Raw genomic sequence first — 21,742 nt, forward strand, 5'->3', positions numbered from 1 at the left:
TATATTCCCCAGCTATGGAAAGCCACATCTGTCTGGGGTAAACCAGAGCAACATCTAAGTGTGTTTTAAATGTGGGCCCGTCTCTGAGAGGTACAGCTGAATCTTCAGATCAAGGTAGCAACGTTATGGCACCAGCCCAAAATTTCCCCTCCAAACAAGTATAGTCAATCAAATACAAAAATACTATGACTCAACATATGAATACTGTGAAATTAACAAGAAATTAGAGATTTTAAAATAACTTAGGAGGAGCTGATCCAGGGCCTAAAGCAAACAGTATAACTAACGAATGGCAGGAAAATGCAGAAACAACAGAATGTCAACTTTGTCTTCTCTATCTAGAAAATGATCACCAGATTACAGAATTTAGAATATTGATAGTTAAAAAGTAGATTTAGTAAGTTAAAACTTAAACAAGGAGGAAGTAATCAAAGAGGCTGGATTCCCAGAAAATTCCAGACTCAAAAATAATGATGAGTAAAGATGTGCATACTGAATAGCTCCCCGTGTAAGAAACCTTGGCAAACAGTAGTTAATAGGAACCTAGAGAGAGGCCCACTCCTCCCCACTCTCACCAAAGACAAGGGCCTCTCCTTTACAGGCTGTAGAGTCCTGCTTGAGTGGACTCCAGAAAAGGTGTGTTGGTGCTTAGTGGGCAGGACAGTCGCCACCAGGAGCCAGTGCAGGTATGCGAGGCACATCTAAGAACACCTGCCTGTGTCTTCTTGACAGCAAAACAGGCTTCACTCATCTTTCCACCCTTACAGCTCGTGCCTGCCCATAGTGGATACTCAGCAAATTGTCTTTTTATTCACCAAGAGTATTACCAGACTAGGAAAATGTCACAGATTTAAAAATCTCTCGTTACCAAAAGGCATCTGCATTTGAATGCCTGGCCCTTATGGGCATCACATCTCCTTGATCTACCAATCTAGTCATCTTAGATGGATCACTAGGGACATATCTGTTTTACTTTCTGATAAGAGTCCCTTATGTCTATGGCACTCCTGAAGCCCAGTTTTGTAACCCTAGAAGTAGGGCTCGGTCAGCAGGAACAACCGTGCCCACTGTGCTGATCTACGTCAAGGCGGGAAGAGCTCCCAGGGATGGGCACCCAGAGGTTAAGAGTTAGATCTCTGCTCTTCTGTTTTGATAATTAATGATTTGAAACTACTAGACACACTTATTAAACTTACAGAACATAAATTGGGAATAGTTATGTCAGGCGAGTGTATGCTCCTTGGTTCTGTCTCGTCACAACAAAGATTTGGAGTGACGGACATTAAAGCCCCCCTCGGCGTGTCACAGCTGTCGGGTCTTGGACAGACTGTGTTATAGCTCTCAGGTCTCAAATGGACCGTGTTATAGCTCTTAGACAAATCAGTGTTACAGCTCTACTTTATTTAGATAATAGCAGGAAAATCCATCTTTGGGGCGTGAGGGCATGTTGACCCAAAGACGTGAAGAGAAGAGCGCCCTAGCATACGGGAGAGAGAGAGAGCGCCCTTTGGCTCCTCTTTTTATGTTTTTTTCTTCCCCCTGGGCCTGTCCTATGCAAATTGGGCTTAGCCAGGAGGGCTGTTCTACCTGAAGTCCTCATTCTGGTCCTTGGACCTTCCTCTGTTCTATTTTCACAGGCTTTTCCCTTCCTTGTCTTTTAGCCACCACCATTTTGGACTCCTGTTTTCTATTCTAACTACCTAACAGTTAAAAAGAAACAAAATTCGTATTCTGAAAGATCCTAGCTTAATAAACAAATTCTTCAAGAGATATGTAAAATCCTGCCCCAAAGTTCTAGACCTAGCTAGTAATGCTTACTCAGTGATCGTAAGAAAAGTGAATGCTATCTTGGTCTGCAGAGGTCTACAGTTATTTCTAAAATGCACACTATTGTTCATCTTATTTGATATAAACAGCCTCATGAGGTAAATCAAGGAAGTTCAGTTCAGTTCAGTTGCTCAGTCGTGTCCGACTCTTTGCGACCCCATGAATCACAGAACGCCAGGCCTCCCTGTCCATCACTAACTCCCAGAGTTCACTCAAACTCATATCCATCGAGTCGGTGATGCCATCCAGCCATCTCATTCTCTGTCATCCCCTTCTCCTCCCTCCCCCAATCCCTCCCAGCATCAGAGTCTTTTCCCAGTGAGTCAACTCGTCGCATGAGGTGGCCAAAGTATTGGAGTTTCAGCTTTAGTATCAGTCCTTCCAATGAACACCCAGGATTGATCTCCTTTAGAATGGACTGGCTGGATCTCCTTGCAGTCCAAGGGACTCTCAAGAGTCTTCTCCAGCACCACAGTTCAAAAGCATCAATTCTTCGGCGATCAGCTTTCTTCACAGTCCAACTCTCACATCCATACATGACCACTGGGAAAAACCACAGCCTTGACTAGACGGACCTTGGTTGGCAAAGTAATGTCTCTGCTTTTTAATATGCTATCTAGGTTGGTCATAACTTTCCTTCCAAGGAGTAAGCATAGGAAAGGATTATTTAAATGAAACAAATGTGAGAGGAGTATGTGAACTATAAAGCCTTAGGCAATTATCATCACCCCTACTTTAGAGACTGAAAAAAAATCAACCTGCCAAAGCACGGATTGGAATCTTCCTCCAAAGCACCTCATCAGGTGATGACATTGATCAAAACAGAATGAGTTAGTGCTTTGTAGTCAAACAAAAGAGTTAGTTAATAATCCCACTGTGCCCTGGTAATCAGTTCTGTGTGCCACACTCTAAAAGAAGACATTGACAAACTGGGATCAGTTTCTAGAAGGAGCAAATTGGGTGGGGAAGAGATTAGGAAAACCATATATAGCCTATCATGAGAGACTGGTCAGCTGGGAACGGCTATGTTTGACCTAGAAGGGTCTCTGGGGAAAAACAGACTGCTGCTGCTGCTAAGTCGCTTCAGTCGTGTCCGACTCTGTGCGACCCCATAGACGGCAGCCCACCAGGGCCCCTCTTCCCTGGGATTCTCCAGGCAAGAACACTGGAGTGGGTTGCCATTTCCTTCTCCAGTGCATGAAAGGGAAAAGTCAAAGTGAAGTCGCTCAGTCACTTCTGACTCTTAGCAACCCCATGGACTGTAGCCTACCAAGCTCCTCCATCCATGGGATTTTCCAGGCAAGAGTACTGGAGTGGGGTGCCATTGCCTTCTCCGGCAAGTACCGTCTAACTATGCAGATGGACGTCATATAGAAGAGGGAGTGATTTATTCTGAATGCCACACAGACGGTGGACCCTGGATAAATCACAGACATCCGAGGGAGCCGACGAGAGGCACACAGGAGGGGAGGAACCGTGCACCAATGCAGCACAGGTGGCAAGGGCACAACCTGGAGACGAAACAAGATTTTCAGGCACTGTCTCCTCCTAGAACTGTGTGTGTGCACGCGCGTGTGCTCACTCACCCAGTGGTGTCCCACTCTTTGCGGCCCATGGACTGTAGCCCGCCAGGCTCCTCTATGGAATTTTCCAGGCAAGAATACTGGATCAGGTTGCCATTTCCTACTCCAGGGGATCTCACAGACCCAGAGACTGAACCAACATCTCCTGCATTAGCAGGCAGATTCTCTACCACTGTGCTACCCAAGAAGCCTCTTAAATAATATGAGTTGGCACGTGAACAGCACTGAAGATTGTTCCTTTCTTTTTCAGTAATTACAAGGAGTATCATGGCAGTAGATTTTTTTGTAGCTTGAGAATGTCTATTCATTGGCAAGTTTGCTTCATAGGATAAGTCTCGGAGTCCATTATGACCTGAGGAAGAAGGCATGAAATCCACCCTCACATCCCAAGTGTCAACTGTAAACTCATCTCTCCTGAGCTTGGAAGCAGCCCTCTGACCACGCTCACCCAAGTGTTCCCAGCTGCCTACCCTGGCACAGAGTCAGAACACACGCACTGCCCCCTACTTTGAGCTTCTGATGGACAACAGTGGAAAGTAGGCCAAGGAGAAACAGACCACACCATTTCATTAGCTCTCAGGGGAGCTCCTCCTGGGGGTCCCTATCTGCTTACTCTGATGGAGTCTGCCCACTGGAGAGATGGCTTTATATAACCAGCAAAGGACAGGATTGAAACATCTTATTTTACATGTAGGATAGATGCTGGCTAGAGATATTTCATGAGAGTCTTAAGATGTATTGTCTGTGCAAGCTATCACTGCCTTTTTTTCCTCCATGAAAACTAGAGGGAAGGAATTTTCCATGAGGGCACTCTCACATCTCAACAGTAAAAACTAACTCCACATTGTACCTGATTGTAATGCAATCTGAGAGCACAGAAAGGGCGGGAGAAAGTGAGTTTCTCTGGAAGCACGGAGGCCTCCATCAGATGGCTGCACCCAACACCAAGGTATCCTGGACGCTGTGTCATGAAGGCTCGCTGGTCACCCAGGCACAAATAACAAAATCAGCCCAACTTCGCATTCTTTCCAATCAAGGGCCAAGGAAGGGAATGAAGACAGAGCAGTGCCCAGGCTGCAAAGGGTTCTCCAGCAGGATTGAGCAGAGAAGCAGCTGAATCAACAGTATTTTCCACGTGTAGGCCTTGGCCTGGACCCTCTTCTCCTGCTCCTGCTGTGTATGCCATCAGATATCAGGGGCTCTGTGAGAAGAGCAACCCAGCGCTTGCAACAGAAAAAGGGATGTCTTATCCACCTCGGTTCTGTTTCTCTGGTCCTCGTCCTTTTTATCGGGTTGGCTGAAAAGTTCATGTGGCTTTTTGTAACATGGGAAAATCTGAAAGAACTTTTTGGCCAACCCAATACCTTCCCAGTTTTTCATGGCAAAGCTTCTTCTCTGTGCTGCTTTGCTCCCACCTGCCATGTGTATTGAGCCCTGGCCTTTATCCAGTCCATCAATGGGCACAGACTATCCTCATCTTGTCTGAAACAAGCGCATCTCCAGTTGAACCTGCTGCCAGCCTCAAACACTGTCTTGTTTCTCTTCAACATCAAGACAGTCCTCTCCATTTCCTTACTTAGTACTTATTCCTAAACCCCACTCCACTCCCATCAGAAATGTGCTGTACTGAAAATGATCTCTTAAAAGGTCACCAGTGATCTCTCCGTGGCCAAGTCCGGTGGCCTGTTTCCTTTTCCTGGCCTCTCTGCAGCACTCCTGGGGCCCCCTCCCACCGCTCTTCCTTCTGACTTGTTAAAAGATCTGGAGCTTCCCCCTCTGGTCTGCCTTCTCCTCCTCCCCCAAGAGATGCCAATTTGCCCTGAGTTCTGACCTCAAATTAAAATGGTTAGAAGCATGCGCCCCGGAAACTGAATGCTCTATTTAGAATCTCATCTCCGCCATGCCTATTTCCTCACCTGGAAATCAGAGACTGTTAATAACACTCACATCAGAAGGTGCTGAGAAGAATCAATGACTTCATTTACATACATCTTAAGAACCCAATCAATGTTAACCCTTCACTTTCTATCTACATTTTGCTGGCCACTCCTGTCCAGCTACTCTTTGAAAGCTACTTTGATAAGGTTATCATTTTGATGCCAACTGAGCTATTTTTTAAAAAAATTACAGTCAATTTGTAAACAGAGATGCCCTCACTCCATTCTTTAGCCTCATCTCATTGCCAACTCCCACTTGAGTCTGGCGGAAGTGACAGATGGAGTAGGGGCCACGAATGTCACTGACTCAAGACTCAAAAATAAAGAACTAAAGCAAGCGACTTGAATTTCGACAAGGCTGCTCTGATAGTTTTGTTTGTTTTTAACATTAAGAGATCTCCCTTCTTTTTTGAACCATTAATGGGAACTAGTCAACTGTTTTTTAGGCAGCAAGTTGGCAATATCCACAAGCACATTTAAATGTTGGATCAGAAGTTACACACTTTTCCACACAAGTGCCTTTTTAAGGAAATACCCACCAGTAGGGAAGTAAGGAATACATAATTGAAGTCCACATGACAGACTATAATTCAATTTCTAAAATGTCCACATGATATTTAAAGTTGTACAAGCAGTTGGGTGAGGGTAAGGGATACAGGATACTTTCACTTCTTTACTTTCATATTTTGGTACTGTTTGCATTCTTCCTGACAAATATTTCATTCACAAAATAAGGATCAAAAAAGAAAAGAGTTTCTCGTAAGCAAGGAAGATGGCATCCCAAGGTAGACGCATCGTATTCATGCAGCGATGACTTGTCCAAGGTCATGGGCTTGGCAGGGATTCATCTGGACCACGTGTGGCTCCAAAGTCTGAGTCTTTTCCACCCCTGAACGTTCTCCCACTCCCACCCTTCTAACTAAGCTGAGACAGGAACTCTCTAAGCTAGCACAGGCAACTCTGCGGCCTGCAGACAAAGGATCAAGAAATGAGAACAGGGTGGTGCTTAGACTCTGTGGCTTAAAAAGTCCTTCCAACTCAGGGAGATGTGAGGAGGCATCCAAAAACAACCAGCACTGTCACTGCAGCAGATCGGTGCACCGTGAACTTGCTGCGGCTTCGATTCAAACCAGCCCCGGAATCTGTAGTCTCCAAGGGTGCTGCCAGCATGGTTCAAAGGTTCATAATAAGAGATTTGGCAGAGATGCCTCAGACTAAAAACATTTCAGTTCTTCCACTGGCCCTTATAAAAAGTAGCTTCCTTCCACATGCATGTTTTAGAAAATGCTGGAAAGGGTGTCAACAGCAGAGTTGTCACTGAAAGGAGAAACAGAAAATGAAAAAAACAAAGCCCAGAGAGGAAGAAATTTAGGAACAAAAACCTTGCAGAAAAGTCCATGCCTCTGTGTGTGTGTGTGTGTCTGAGGTGAGGTTGGGGGAGGGGGTTTTATTCACATCCAGGCCTTTGAAGAAAGGGAAAGACAGAGACGAATGCATGTCCATTCAGGGGAAGAGATCTGGCTGTGGGAGCACTCTGAAGAGCAGCCCTAAGGTTCCAGCTCAGCTCCTAAGGGCCAAGGACTCCAACAAGCTCAAAATATGCTATTTCATATAAGTAGGGTTTCTACACTCAATTAGAAGTATGATTGCTGTTGCTATTTTTGCTTCCAAAGTAGAATCACATGTTGGAGTTGTAAGAGACTCACTACACATGGTATTGATTATTTTCTCTATTTCCTCTCACGTGAAACAAAAGGAGGGAGGGAAAACTGCAATCATAAAGCACTCTCTCCATCCAATTGAGGAGCCTTCTGCAGCACTCGGCAGGCGGAGAGGCTTAAGATAATGATGAAAGATTAGTGTGCAAACATCTGAGAAGAGGAAAGAAGAAACAATGATATCATAGCCAGTGTGCCTAGCCGCTCAGCAGCTGGGATCCCCTGGAAGACGTGTGGGCGAAGAGAGGAAAGGGCCATAAATGCTTAGGTTATGACTTGCCCAGAAGGCCTCCTCTCTTTGGACTCGCATCCCCAATTCCTGACCTTCCCAGGACGGATATGCCTGCCTCACACTCACACCCTGAAGCTCCCTGGTCCTGGGAGGAAGGAAGACGAAGAGGTTCCCTCCCTACTGACCTGGGGGAAGCTAGGGATTAAGTCTTTTCTCCTCATGGACTTCACACAGGTCTGGGGAGAACCTTCCTAAGATCATTTAAGACTGAAGGCCTCCAGCAACAATATTACAAGGTAAATATGTTTATCAGTCCACTGCGGAGGAATACCCACCCTGTCTGAAATCCAGAAATGAAAGGTGTATCCTGTCTAACAGAAACTGATTTCTTAGGAAGAAAAAGCAAAGTACTGGTATACCCAGAAAGCAAGGCCTCTAGCTGTACACAGACGTCCATGGCCCTGAGGGCAGTGTGAACAGAGAGACAGCCCAGGGTTCACTGCAGGACTCCATTACAGGCTGCCGGGGGAGAAGGTGTGAATCAGAACTCAGGGAGCAGATCACAGTCCTGTGTTAGAAATAGAGAGGTATTGCTTGGCTCTGTAGTCCCCTATCTGCCAGAAGCCTCGTTCAGACACAGATTGGTGCATGAATGTTCGAGTCCTCAAGATAATCTCAAAATCTAGAAGGTAAAGAAGCTGGGGAGAACACAGGACTGAACCTAACCAGCAGAGCAAAATGGAACAATTGCTAACATGTACATAACGTGTACTTTGGGTTCTAGGTATTATTTGAAACATGTTACATAGATTATCTTGCATGTTTCACTCCAAACCCTACAGATAGGTACTAGCATACCCACACTTTACAGATGAGACACTGAGAGATTATTTGCCCAAAGTCACAGGGTAAGAGGCAGAACCAAGATTAGGAGCCAGTCAGAGCCTCCAGGGCCACCAGGTTCTACTTTCTCATGGAGAAGAACTTAGAGGGGACCCACCTGACATCTTCAAGTTCACAAAGATTCCCATGGTCATGTTTTCATAAAATATGCAAAATACTTTGTTTTTTTTTTGGAATGATGAACTCTAAATTGTATAAGCTTCGGGCCCCACAAACAGCCTGAATCAACTGCAGGCTCAAAAAACCCTTAACAAAAACCTGAGCATAAGAGTACATGAGTTAACAGTTAAGAGCCCACAGGGCTAGAACTCAGAGTTCAGGAAAGCCAAGGCACATAGCATATGCTATAGAGGGATGCCGAGAAGAAAATCAAACCTGCGAAAAAATTCTGACAAGCTCCTTCCCATGACCTAGTCACACTGAGATGAGAAATAAGCATTTCCCCTCTCTCTTAGATATAATGGTCATGACTGGCTGAAAAACCAAAACCACCCAACTGTGCTTTTTTTTAAATGTAATATATAATATTAACTGGGGTTCCTGATACATTGTTCAGTGAAAAGAAATTACTGATCTCATGATCCCACCTGGAAGGGGAAAATGCCTAGAGAAACAGAGGATCTGACTCTTGATGGTTGCAGCAAGGTCTTCACTGTCAAGCTCACTTTGGGAATTTTAAGGGACAGAGGTAGACAAATAGCACAATTTCCACAAAGAAAAGAATGTAAAAAGCTGTAGATCATAGGATAGTGAGTTTGATAATGATCCTCATTAATATTCCAGAGTAAATAAGTCTGAGTACTTTAAATGGGTAACTGGTACTTCTTCTCAGTTCAGCAAACTGTTTTCTTTGGGTTTCCCTCATAGGTCAGTCAGTAAAGAATCTGCCTGCAATGCAGGAGACCTGGGTTTGATTCCTGGGATGGCAAGATCCCTTGGAGAAGGAAATGGCAACCCATTCCAGTATTCTTGCCTGAAGAATCCCATGGACAGAGGCACCTAGCAGGCTACAGTCCATGGGGTTGCAAGAGTCAGACACGATTTAGCAACTAAACCACCAACCACCATTTTAAATGGGTAGTAGGGATCTCTTCTCAATTCAGCAAGCTGTTTTTCCTTTAATTGTTTTGGTCAAGACAGGAAAACAAACCCAAAAATCAGGCAGATTGCAATGGTATACCCCTACCAGGACTGGCACATATCCAGGTGGGCTTAAGGGCCCTTTCACAGGAGGCCTTTTGGGAGATGACCTGATAGAGTCTTGCAGAGGGGATCTCTACTGTTTCTCCCTAACCTGGGAGTCTAAGAAAGAACTTCAACAACAAGAAGGAATTATCTCAGTGATAAATTTTCAGTGTAGTATTAACAATGAAAAGAAACTGAAGAAAAATGAACTATAAAAATCACCATGTCCTTCAAAAATTTCACACTTGTGCCATAGAATTTCTTTACATAGACTTCTCAAACACTGCTACTTTCCAGTTTCTAGAGACAGTAAAATCTATTCCTGATGAATAAATTCATCAAATCAATAAATACTTATTGGGCATCCATTATGTGCCAAGTAGTATTCTAAAAGATAGATTTTTGAGATATCACCAGTGAATAAGACAAAGATCCTATTGCTGGTAGAGATAATAAACAAAAAGTTCTAAATTAAAAACCTATTCAGTTCAGTTCAGTTCAGTCGCTCAGTCGTGTCCGACTCTCCGCGACCCCATGAATCACAGCACGCCAGGCCTCCCTGTCCATCACCAACTCCCGGAGTACACTCAAACTCATGTCCACAGAGTCGGTGATGCCATCCAGCCACTGAACTGTAAAGTCAAAAAAAGCTAAAGCTAAACCTATCATGTATGGATGTGAGAGTTGGACTGTGAAGAAAGTTGATCGCCGAAGAATTGATGCTTCTGAACTGTGGTGTTGGAGAAGACTCTTGAGAGTCCCTTGGACTGCAAGGAGATCCAACCAGTCCATTCTAAAGGAGATCAATCCTGGGTGTTCATTGGAAGGACTGATGCTAAAGCTGAAACTCCAATACTTTGGCCACCTCATGCAACGAGTTGACTCACTGGAAAAGACTCTGATGCTGGAAAAGGTTGGGGGCAGGAGGAGAAGGGGACGACAGAGAATGAGATGGCCGGATGGCATCACCGACTCTGTGGACATGAGTTTGAGTGAACTCCAGGAGTTGGTGATGGACAGGGAGGCCTGGCGTGCTGTGATTCATGGGGTCGTAGAGAGTCAGACACGACTGAGCGACTGAACTGAACTGAAACCTATCCATACATTTTTATCAGGATTCTCTAGCAGCAAAATGAGGCAGACCACCTCAGAGCACAATTTACAGCAGGAGTCCACTATCACCCTGGGGTTACTCTGATTGGTGAAGCAAATGGCTTGTCCAAATGGCACTGGGCTGGCAGGCTGGCAGGGTCTCAATGGGACATTGGGTAATATTTAATTGGACATGGAACAACAGACTGGTTCCAAATAGGAAAAGGAGTACGTCAAGGTTGTATATTGTCACCATGCTTATTTAACTTATATGCAGAGTACATCATGAGAAACACTGGGCTGGAAGAAGCACAAGCTGGAATCAAGATTGCTGGGAGAAATATCAATAACCTCAGATATGCAGATGACACCACCCTTATGGCTGAAAGTGAAGAGGAACTAAAGAGCCTCTTGATGAAAGTGAAAGAGGAGAGTGGAAAAGTTGGCTTAAAGCTCAACATCAGAAAACAAAGATCATGGCATCTGGTCCAATCACTTCATGGGAAATAGATGGGGAAACAGTGTCAGACTTTATTTTTGTGGGGGCTCCAAAATCACTGCAGATGGTGACTGCAGCCGGGAAATTAAAAGATGCTTACTCCTGGGAAGGAAAGTTATGACCAACCTAGATAGCATATTAAAAAGCAGAGACATTACTTTGCCAACAAAGGTCTGTCTAGTCAAGGCTATGGTTTTTCGTGGTCATGTATGGATATGAGAGTTGGACTGTGAAGAAAGCTGAGTGCCGAAGACTTGATGCTTTTGAACTGTGGTGTTGGAGAAGACTCTTGAGAGTCCCTTGGACTGCAAGGAGATCCAACCAGTCCATTCTAAAGGAGATCAGTCATGGGTGTTCATTGGAAGGACTCATGCTAAAGCTGAAACTCCAATACTTTGGCTACCTGATGCGAAGAGTTGACTCATTGGAAAAGACCCTGATGATGGGAAGGATTGGGGGCAGGAAGAGAAGGGGACGACAGAGAATGAGATGGCTGGATGGCATCACTGACTTGATGGACATGAGTTTGGGTAGGCTCCGGGAGTTGGTGATGGACAGGGAGGCCTGGCGTGCTGCAACTCATGGGGTCGCCAAGAGTCGGACATGACTGAGCAACTGAACTGAACTGATATTTAATTATTACTCTATGATTGCTTGGAGAAGGCAATGGCAAGCCATTCCAGTACTATTGCCTAGAAAATCCCATGGATCGAGGAGCCTGGTAGGCTTCAGTCCGTGGGGTCACTAAGGGTCGGACACGACTGAGCGACTTCACTTTCACTTTTCACTTTCACACATTGGAGAAGGAAATGGCAACCCACTCCAGTGTTCTTGCCTGGAGAATCCCAGGGATGGGGGAGCCTGGTGGGCTTCCATCTATGGGGTCACACAGAGTCGGACACGACTGAAGTGACTTAGCAGCAGCAGCAGCAACAGCAGCATGATTGCTTACTTTACTTTTGAAGACTTACAATTTTAGTAGTAAATCGTTCAAAGTGGTTTTTGTGTGTTGAGGGATACCATCTTGAAACCAAAAAGACTGTGTGAGAAGCTACTTTGCTCAAATCAGACATTTCCTGGGAGCAGAAGCTATAAGAATGTGCATTCCAACTCCATTCTTCTTAATATCTCAATTAGACCCCTCCCCAAAAACATGCTCAGGTAAGATCACTGCATCTCCACTCACTCCTGCCCCACAGCTAACTCCTCCACGTCCCTGAGAACTGTAAGTGCCCCCTGCAGCACTTGCTTTAAGACTGGTGAGGGCATACTTCACTGCATCCTCAGCTTTACAAGAAAGTACCCAGGATTCCCAGGTGGCGCGGTGGTAAAGAATCCGCCTGCCAGTGAAGGAGCTGCAGGAGACCAAGCAAGGTTTGATCCTGGGTCAAGAAGATCCCCTGGATCTCCAGCATTCTTGCCTGGGAAATCCCATGGACAGAGAAGCCTGGCAGGCTACAGTCCATGGGGGTCATAGAGTTGAAAACGACTGAGCATGCATACATGCACCCTGACTCCAACATCAGAACCAAGTGTCAGAAATGCTGTGCTCCCCTTCGGGGCCTGTCATGTTTCCACGGTTCATAAGGCACAGAGGTATTTACCTCTGTCTGGTCCCTTAGATGCAGTCAAGGGCCTGGCTCAACCTGTATGATCCATGTAAGACCGTTCTACTTTATGTTTCCATCTCTCACTGAACTACTACACCAGCTTCTATGTTTTCCTGGATCTTCTACTACATTATAGTCTTTGTAGATTGCAAGTTATAATCCTTTTCTTGTTATTAGAGAGAGATTGTTATACTGCAGGCTAAAGGATTCTACATTTTTTAGGCTGTTTCCAAACATCTTTTTGCCAATTAAAAACAAAAAAAAATTTGTATGTTCTGCCATGTATTATCTTCTCAAACAAGTATCTTAAACTGACTGATTTTCCCTTGAATTTTTATTAATTAAAGCTATCTGAGATCAAAGGCTTCCTCAATTCATTGATGAACTGCTTTCACAGCTCAAATATAAATAGACTAAAGGCTTTTTAAAATAAAATGTAATATTTAAAGAGGCAGTGACATACAAGTCTAAGAAATAAAATACCAATGCTAATTTTCTATTACAAGAATTACTATCCACAACATACTCATTGAGTACTAACTACAAGCCAGACACATCTCAGTAACACAAAGTTTAGAGGTGGTAACTATTACTTCCCTCATTATTGATATTAGGAAACTAGTATAGAAATATCAAATAACTTGCCCAGCATCATTCAAGGCAGTTAAGTGGCAGGGGAGGATTAGAACCCACATCTGCCTCACTCCAAGGTCCATACCACACTACCACCCCCCACCCCCCACATGGTTAAATGAGGTTTTAAGGAAAAAGAAAAAAAAACTGACATTTAAGCAACCTATCATAGAGAAAAGGCAAGTTATGTTATGCAATACATAGAGAAAAAGCAAGAAGAAATGAAAAGCTATCCAAATAAAGCAGTGTCAAAGTTCAAGTTCCACAGACCCACGCATCAGGTGGTTCTGAGCCCTCAGCTGAAATGCATTATACAAAGAATTAGCAAACAGGGATACTTGATTTCTAAGCCCAATTATAACAGCATTAAATGAATAATCATGACGCCAGGAAGTGACAGGTGGACAGCAAAAATAGCGGGGAGGGGGATAGACAATAGTGACTGGTAACAGAACAGCCCTAAGTACTCCACTAAACTAAGACATCACTCTTCAAGTTAAAATTCTTAGAATATTCCAACTTTCTCCTGTGATCTTGAGCAAATCGCACCTCTCTCAGCTTCAGCATCCTGATCTGTAAATGATGTTGGGTAATCCCAGGAATCCTCCCCATCTTAGAGGGCTGCTCTGCTGTGGAGATCAAAAGACTTCCTATGAAAGGATACAGTCTGAAAGAACCATATAAATGAAAGGGGTTATTAAAGGTTGGTTTGATGCTTAAAGGGACAAACCCACAGTTATACAAACCAAAAGTTAAAACCAACTTTCCAAAGATCCTGAAAGCTGAGGTTTTACTATTTTTAAGAATGCATAATAATTACAGTGATCTAGCCTCCGGCTATGCACTTCCTTCAGTCCACTCAATAATAAGTAGGAAAGGGGCAGAAGTTGCTTCATTAATCAGCAAAAAGATGATATTAACAACCAAGAAAAGTCAGTCACTTGAAGGACTGCCAAGGTCAGTACCTCATTTACAAAACAAAAGGTAGAGACTTAAGGGTTGCCATACAAGTATCTCCAGGGCAAATTAAAATTAATGTGCACAAGCCAGGCCAGGCTATTACATCCAGCAGACTGGACACGCTGATTCCACTGAAAAGATTCCTAAAGGTCCACTTGCAAACCTTGGAAAGAACACCACAATAGTCTATGGGTTTTCAATTGGTGGGGTGTGTACTCACAAACCACTCACTTCTCTGTTCTTCAAAATAATGTTCAGGAAACCGCTTTCTAATAGGGGCAACACACTTGACAAGGTAAAAGATCTAAATTTCAATTTTAGATACACAAACTAAAATCAACCGCTTGCTTCAAAGACTGTTTAGAATTTAGTAACAACTGAATTAATAATATGATGTGGAGACTCTATATCTGGGATTGAGCAGAGCCACAATTCTCCCTTGGGGTGTGACAATGGTGCGCTTCATAGTCCCTAGATAATTCCCCCCACACTTCCTACACCCCCAACGCTGGGATGATACAGTTCTGACAATGCCGGTGAATTCTACCAGAGGTAGGACGGTTCGGTGGCAATCCTGACATGCTTCGGCTCCCGGGAGGTTAATGGGAATTAAACCACAGCAGCCCTCCTTTGTGGCGCTTTGGCCAGAACAGCAGAAAGGAGACAATGAGCGTTCTGTGCGCAGTTCCGCGCGGATTGGCTGTTCTCTCCCCCCAGAAACCCCTGATGTCATGGGCTTGGAATGCAGGGAGGGAGGAAGGAAGGAGAGGGTTTGGGGAGGGGGACGCCTCTCATCTCTTTCCCAGACCGAAAGTCCCAAAGATAAAGTCAACGCATTCTTAAGCTGGGCAAAGTGGGAAAACCGAGGGTTACCAAAGCCCAATCACTCCAAACTACAGTCCACCTCGGCAAATAAACCCTGAACAAAAGCAACGCACGAAGATTTCCTTGATACCGTTAAAGTCTAACGTACTACAAACTTCAGTGTTTTGGTTTTTTTTTTAAGTCCACAGCAGATATTCCCGAAGCGGCGCGCTCAGGCTTTGTCTCGTCTTGCGGCAAAAGCAGCAGCAATTGGCACCGGGATTCGAAAACCAGGAAGGGTTCTGGCCGCTCGCGTTCTTCCGGTGGTCCCAAGGCCCTTGCGTGCGGCCGCTCAGCGGTCTCCCACCCGGCCAGAGGCGAGGAACAATGGGGACCCGGTGTGCCCACTAACCGCCTAACTTTACTCGCGGCTCTGAATTCCGCCCGGGGGCTAGAGTGGGTGAAGGTGCAGGGTCGGCCAGGGGCCCGGGCCGGGGAGGAAGGCGGAGGCCGCTCGCTGGGTCCCCAGCCGCGCCGACGGGCCCCACCTAAGGGCGATGGACCAGGCAGGAGCGCCCCCTTCCCGGAGGGGTGCGTCCTGCAGCCGCGGACCCGCGGCTGGAACCGAGGGACGGCGCTGAGGGATTCCAAGAGCCTGGGAACCTACCGCCCGCCGCGAGCCTCGGCCCGCGGCGCTGGAACAAAGCCAGTTGAGCGCCCGGGAGCCTGCGCTTGCAGCCGGGGACAGGACGGGGACGCGCAGGAACTGTCGCGCACCCCCTTCCCCGCCCCGACGTCTACTATCCGCGAAGCCCGCCAGCCGAGGCGCGCGGGGAGACGCGCGGCCCCAGCCACCCGGGCCTCAGGGTCCCGGGGCGGCGCCCTGCATCCCACCTCTGGCCCCAGGGTCCCGCCCCACCCGAGGCCAGGCGTACCTTGTTCTTGACCTCGGCCGAGAGCCCATAGGAAGGGCCCTTGTTGAAGTGGGTCATGATGATTCGGGCGGCGGGAAGAGGCTGGATTCGGGTCCGGGGGTTTCTTGCACTCGGTTTCCCTGCTCCTGGCCCCGAGGAGTGGCCGCACCTACAAGATGCTCGGAGCTCGCTCTCCTGGGCGGCGCAGGAGTCGCCGGGGCGCGGCGGCGGGACGCGGGCGGTGCCTCGGCTACTCCGTCGGACGAGGTGCCCCAGACGCTCCCGCTCGGCTCCGGAGTCCCGCACGAACTGCCCCCCACCGCCTCCCCCGGGCTTTCAGGGATTGGCCGACCGGCCCGACCAATGGCGGGCCGCCGCCTCCCGCGTCTCCGGAGAGGGGGCGGCGCGGCCAGTTGAAGGGCGGCGGGCGCCGCGCTCCCTCCCGGCGCGGGTCTCTGGCCGCGGTCCCCGCCCTCACGCCCTGCAGGGGCGAAGCGGCCCCTCCTGCAGGCCCGGCGGAGCAGGCAGCGCCGGCCCTGCCCCGCAGTGGGAGTCGCCCTGGCTCCCGGGGGCTTCGCAGAGGCCCGGAGTTGGCGTCAACTTCCAGGCATCCGCTTGCGGCCAGCAAAGGGGAGGGAAGCCCACCAGGGTTGACCCGTGGCTGATTCACCGCCTCCTCCTGCCTCCGCCCTGGCTGCAGACCCCGCGCGCGCAGGTGGCGGGCAGGACCCCTCCATTCGAAGCGGGGAGCAGCCTTGGAGCCCCTGTGCCCCCCGCCCCGACACCTGCTTCTTCCTCCCTTACCCTGCAGCTTCCCACACCTGTTGGTCTGACCTCTCCACTGCTGCCGTCCTGGGAACAGTCAAGGCTTCGGGCCAAATTCGAGCTCACTCTGTGTGTGCTGTACGGAAAAAAGCGGGGAATGTGCCATGGCAGAGCCCGGGCATTTTAAGTCATTTTCTGGGTTCGTACCAACTCCTTTTTACAAGCATCTTTTATCCGGGGTTCAGCTAATCCCAAAACCCAGGTGACTGTTCTTTTTTTCCCCCCTCTCTAATCCCGTAGGCTTCTTTGAGCCATATCTTTTGTGTAGAGCTAAGTAAACTTGTATCCTTTAGGCCAGAAGGGCCTCCATCCTTTCCTGGTCCCGCTTCCAATGCATCACTTTCTTTCCCTCAGATCTCAAGTAACTTCATAGAGAGGAAGAAAGGAACAGAACTCTCCTCATTCATCAGAGTGCCTGGCACTGTTCTAGACACCTTCCAAACACGTTCTCATTTACTCCTCTCAAACAACCCATAGGTAGGCATCACATATATTTTAGGGATGAGAAAGCCAAAACTCAGAGACCAAGGTATACTGACCCAGGTCTGCCGGTCTCTGAAGCTTTGCCTCTTGCCATAACTTTCTCGTGCACACTTAGGACATGTTTCTATCCCTGAGAGTCTAGTGTAAGAGTTCTGTTTAACAAACACCAGTTACTGTGCTAGAACAGATCATGGAACCAGGTGTGGCGAACTGCTTGAGAGGAGGAGTCAAACTTTTTCCAGTAGTCGAGCCGGCTTGGAACAGAAATGAACAGGGCAACTTTGAAAGAAAATGCACAAAAGTGCTATTAGCTTTTCAAGGGATTTTGACTGATTTTGTGGAGGGAGGGTAGAAGGTGGAGGAGACTAGTAGGGAGGAAAGTGAATAATTTATATGTGATTTGCTAATTTAGTCAGGAGGTAGGAATGATAATTAGGTCAGTCATCCCACACAGTTGACCCAGGATTGGTGAGGCAAGCAGTTTAGGCTGCTTTTCCAGTAGTGCGATAGCAGCTGAGTGTCATGGCAAGACTTCACCCACTTTTCTTTGGGACTGAAGAGTGAGAAATGGCGGCCAAATTTGAGTACAAGTCACAGTTCTATCACATGCTGTTCCTGCTGTGATGTAAGCTTGTCTGACTACAGTAAGATGGAGAACATAGAGTCAAAATCACTTTCATCTACTTCAAGGTCATTCCTTGTATCATAGAATATACAAGAATCATATTCAATTTTATCATGGAAACAAAGACAAAAATGTGACTTTTTTGTAATGGAGTTATTATTTAATGGGTACAAGAAATGATGAAAGAATTCTGGAAATGGATAGTGGCAATAATCATAAAATAATGACAATGTACTTAATGTCACTGCTGCTGCTGCTGAGTCACTTCAGTCCTGTCCGACTCTGTGTGACCCCATAGATGGCCTCCCACCAGGCTCCCCCATCCCTGGGATTCTCCAGGCAAGAACACTGGAGTGGGTTGCTATTTCCTTCTCCACTTAATGTCACTATATACTTTAAAATGGGTCTTTTTTAATCCTTCCCTTTCTCCTCCTTGCTACCCTACCTGATCAAACAACCATGGATACACTGTCTCTGCATGTCAGTTTGTGTTTCCTAGAATTTTATATAAATGAGACCATACAATGTTTCCATTTTAAATGGCTTCTTTCACTCAGCAAAATCATTTTGAGATTCATTAACAATGTAGCATATGTCAGTAGTTCATCCTAGTTTTATTACTGAGTAGTACTCTTTCCTTGGAAGGAAAGTTATGACCAACCTTGATAGTATATTAAAAAGCAGAGACATTACTTTGCCAACCAAGGTCCGTCTAGTCAAGGCAATGGTTTTTCCCGTGGTCATGTATGGATGTGAGAGTTGGACTGTGAAGAAGGCTGATCGCCGAAGAATCAATGCTTTTGAACTGTGGTGTTGGAGAAGACTCTTGAGAGTCCCTTATACTGCAAGGAGATCCAACCAGTCCATTCTAAAGGAGATCAATCCTGGATGTTCATTGGAGGGACTGATGCTAAAGCTGAAACTCCAATACTTTGGCCACCTCATGCGACGAGTTGACTCACTGGAAAAGACTCTGATGCTGGGAAAGGTTGGGGGCGGGAGGAGAAGGGGACGACGGAGAATGAGATGGCTGGATGGCATCACCGACTCTGTGGACATGAGTTTGAGTGCACTCCGGGAGTTGGTGATGGACAGGGAGGCCTGGCGTGCTGTGATTCATGGGGTCGCGGAGAGTCGGACACGACTGAGCGACTGAACTGAACTGAACTGAACTCTTGCCTAGAAAATCGCATGGACAGAGGAGCCTGGTCGGCTGCCGTCTCTGGGGTTGCACAGAGTCGGACATGACTGAAGCGACTTAGCAGCAGCAGCAGCATTCCATTGTAAGGTTATACCACAGTCTGCTGTGCTGTGCTGTGCTAGGTCACTCAATCGTGTCCGACTCCTGTGACCCCATGGGCTGCAGCTCACCAGGCTCCTCTGTCCATGGGGATTCTCCAGGCAAGAACACTGGAGTGGGTTGCCATGCCTTCCTCTAGGGGATCTTCCCAACCCAGGGATCAAACCCAGGTCTTCCCATTGTGTGTGTATCTTTATCTATATCTCCATCCTCTTGTTGATGAACATTTATGTTGTTTCCAGTTTTTAGCTATTGCAAATAAAGCTATATGAAAATTCATGTACAAGTCTTTTATGGACATATGTTATCATTTTTCTTGGATAAATACCTATAAGAGGAATGACTGGATCATAAGAAAGGTATAGGTTTCACTTTTCAAGAAATTGCCAATCTTTTCCAAAATAATTGTACCACTTTATATTCCCACCGGCAGTGTACAAGAGTTCCAGCTTCTCTGCATCCTCACCAACACTTGTTATAGTCAATATTTTTAAGTTTAGCAATTCTAATAGATGTAAGGTGATATCTCATTGTGGTTTAAATTTTAATTTCCCAAATAAGTAATGATACTAGGCATCTTTTCATGTGCTTATTTTTGTCATGAGTATATCTTTTTCATGAAGAATTTTTTTCAATCTTTCTCCCATTTTATGTGTTTTCTATTATAGTAGACATCTTTAACTTATCATTACCAGAATAGACTTAGAAAATCCTGACCAAAGTCTAACAATAGAATGTGTCAGCAAATGCTAGAAAGTGAAATTTCACGTTACAAAATACTACCAGGTGTGGCCCAACAATCTTAATTATTTTAACTGGAGCTACCTTAATATGCAGAATTGAAATAAACACTCTTAAAGAGGTCAATACTACCTTTCCAAATTCCCATTAATTAAAAGAAGTTGGTGGGGAGCTGTAAAAAAGTGTTCTTTCACAGATACAAATCTGTGGGTCACATTTGTCACATACCTTCCCACTTGGACAATAGCAAAAAATGTTTTGGAGGATACACCCTGTAAATACACAATGCCGGAGAATTACAAAGAAGCAAGAAGGCATCAGTTTATCCTATTAGAAGACTCAGAAGAGACTAAGCAACTTTTAAGCACCTACTATGTGCAAGATCCGCCTAGTCAAGGCTATGGTTTTTCCCGTGGTCATGTATGGATGTGAGAGTTGGACTGTGAAGAAAGCTGATCGCCGAAGAATTGATGCTTTTGAACTGTGGTGCTGGAGAAGACTCTTGAGAGTCCCTTGGACTGCAAGGAGATCCAACCAGTCCATTGTAGAGGAGATCAATCCTGGGTGTTCATTGGAGGGACTGATGATAAAGCTGAAACTCCACCTGATGCGACGAGTTGACTCACTGGAAAAATGTCTGATGCTGGGAGGGATTGGGGGTGGGAGGAGACGGGGTCGACAGAGAATGAGATGGCTGGATGGCATCACTGACCCGATGGACATGAGTTTGAGTGAACTCCGGGAGTTGGTGATGGACAGGGAGGCCTGGCGTGCTGTGGTTCATGGGGTCGCAAAGAGTCGGACACAACTGAGCGACTGAACTGAACTGAACTGAATGTGCTAAGCAATATTAGAGGTGCATCATGCACAGTAAGATCATATAATTTATCGCCCAAATAGGAAGACTTCCAAGACTGAAAAAGGGTGCTGCTAATATTGTTTGTCTCAGGCAGTCCTGATAAGTCTTCTTGATAATGTTCTTTTTTATGATCCAAAATATCCCTGTTAGGCTTCCCTGGTGGTTCAGTGGTAAAGAATCTACCTGTCAATGCAGGAGACACAGGTTTGATCCCTGATCCAGGAAGATCCCACATGCCTTGGAGCAATTAAGCCTATGTGGCACAACTACTGAGCCTGAGCCCTAGAGCCCAGGAGCCACAATTACTGAAACTTGTGCAGCCTTGAGCCCATGCTCCACAACAAGAGAAGCCACCATGATGAGAAGCCCGTGCTCTGTAACTGGAGAGTAGCCCCTGCTTGCCACAGCTAGAGGAAAGCCCAGGCAGCAAGAAAGACCCAGCACAGTCAATAATAACTATGTGTGTGTGTGAAAGTCGCTTAGTCCTGTCCAACTCTTTGTGATCCCACGGACGGCAGCACGCCAGGCCTCCCAATTCCCGGAGTTCACCCGAACTCATGTCCATTGAGTCGGTGATGCCATCCAGCCATCTCATCCTCTGTCGTCCCCTTCTCCTCCTGCCCCCAATCCCTCCCAGCATCAGGGCCTTTTCCAGTGCTCTTCACACGAGGTGGCCAAAGTATTGGAGTTTCAGCTTCAGCACCAGTCCTTCCAATGAATATTCAGGACTGATTACCTTTAGGATGGACTGGTTGGATCTCCTTGCAGTCCAAGGGACTCTCAAGAGTCTTCTCCAACACCACAGCTCAAAAGCATCAATTCTTTGGTGCTCAGGTTTCTTTATAGTCCAACTCTCACATCCATACATGACTACTGAAAAAGCCATAGCCTTGACTAGACAGACCTTTGTTGGCAAAGTAATGTCTCTGCTTTATAATATGCTGTTTAGGTTGGTCATAACTTTTCTTCCAAGGAGTAAGCATCTTTTTATTTCATGGCTGCAGTCACCATC

General features: G+C 46.3%; 1 protein-coding gene across 1 annotated transcript in view; it reads right to left on the reverse strand.

Annotated features, from left to right (window-relative positions):
• The window catches only part of CNN3 (calponin 3), a 31,626-nt gene extending 15,359 nt beyond the window's left edge, over nucleotides 1–16,267 (reverse strand). Inside the window, exon 1 of the mRNA XM_055404083.2 lies at nucleotides 15,919–16,267. Coding sequence (XP_055260058.1) covers nucleotides 15,919–15,975 — 57 coding nt within the window. The 5' untranslated portion in view covers nucleotides 15,976–16,267. The remainder of the gene's footprint in view (nucleotides 1–15,918) is intronic.
• Between the last annotated feature and the right edge of the window lie 5,475 nt (nucleotides 16,268–21,742).

Source organism: Moschus berezovskii, chromosome 4, assembly GCF_049115385.1.
Source record: "Moschus berezovskii isolate FMDL1 chromosome 4, NW_MosBer_1.0, whole genome shotgun sequence".
NCBI classification, from domain to species: domain Eukaryota; kingdom Metazoa; phylum Chordata; class Mammalia; order Artiodactyla; family Moschidae; genus Moschus; species Moschus berezovskii.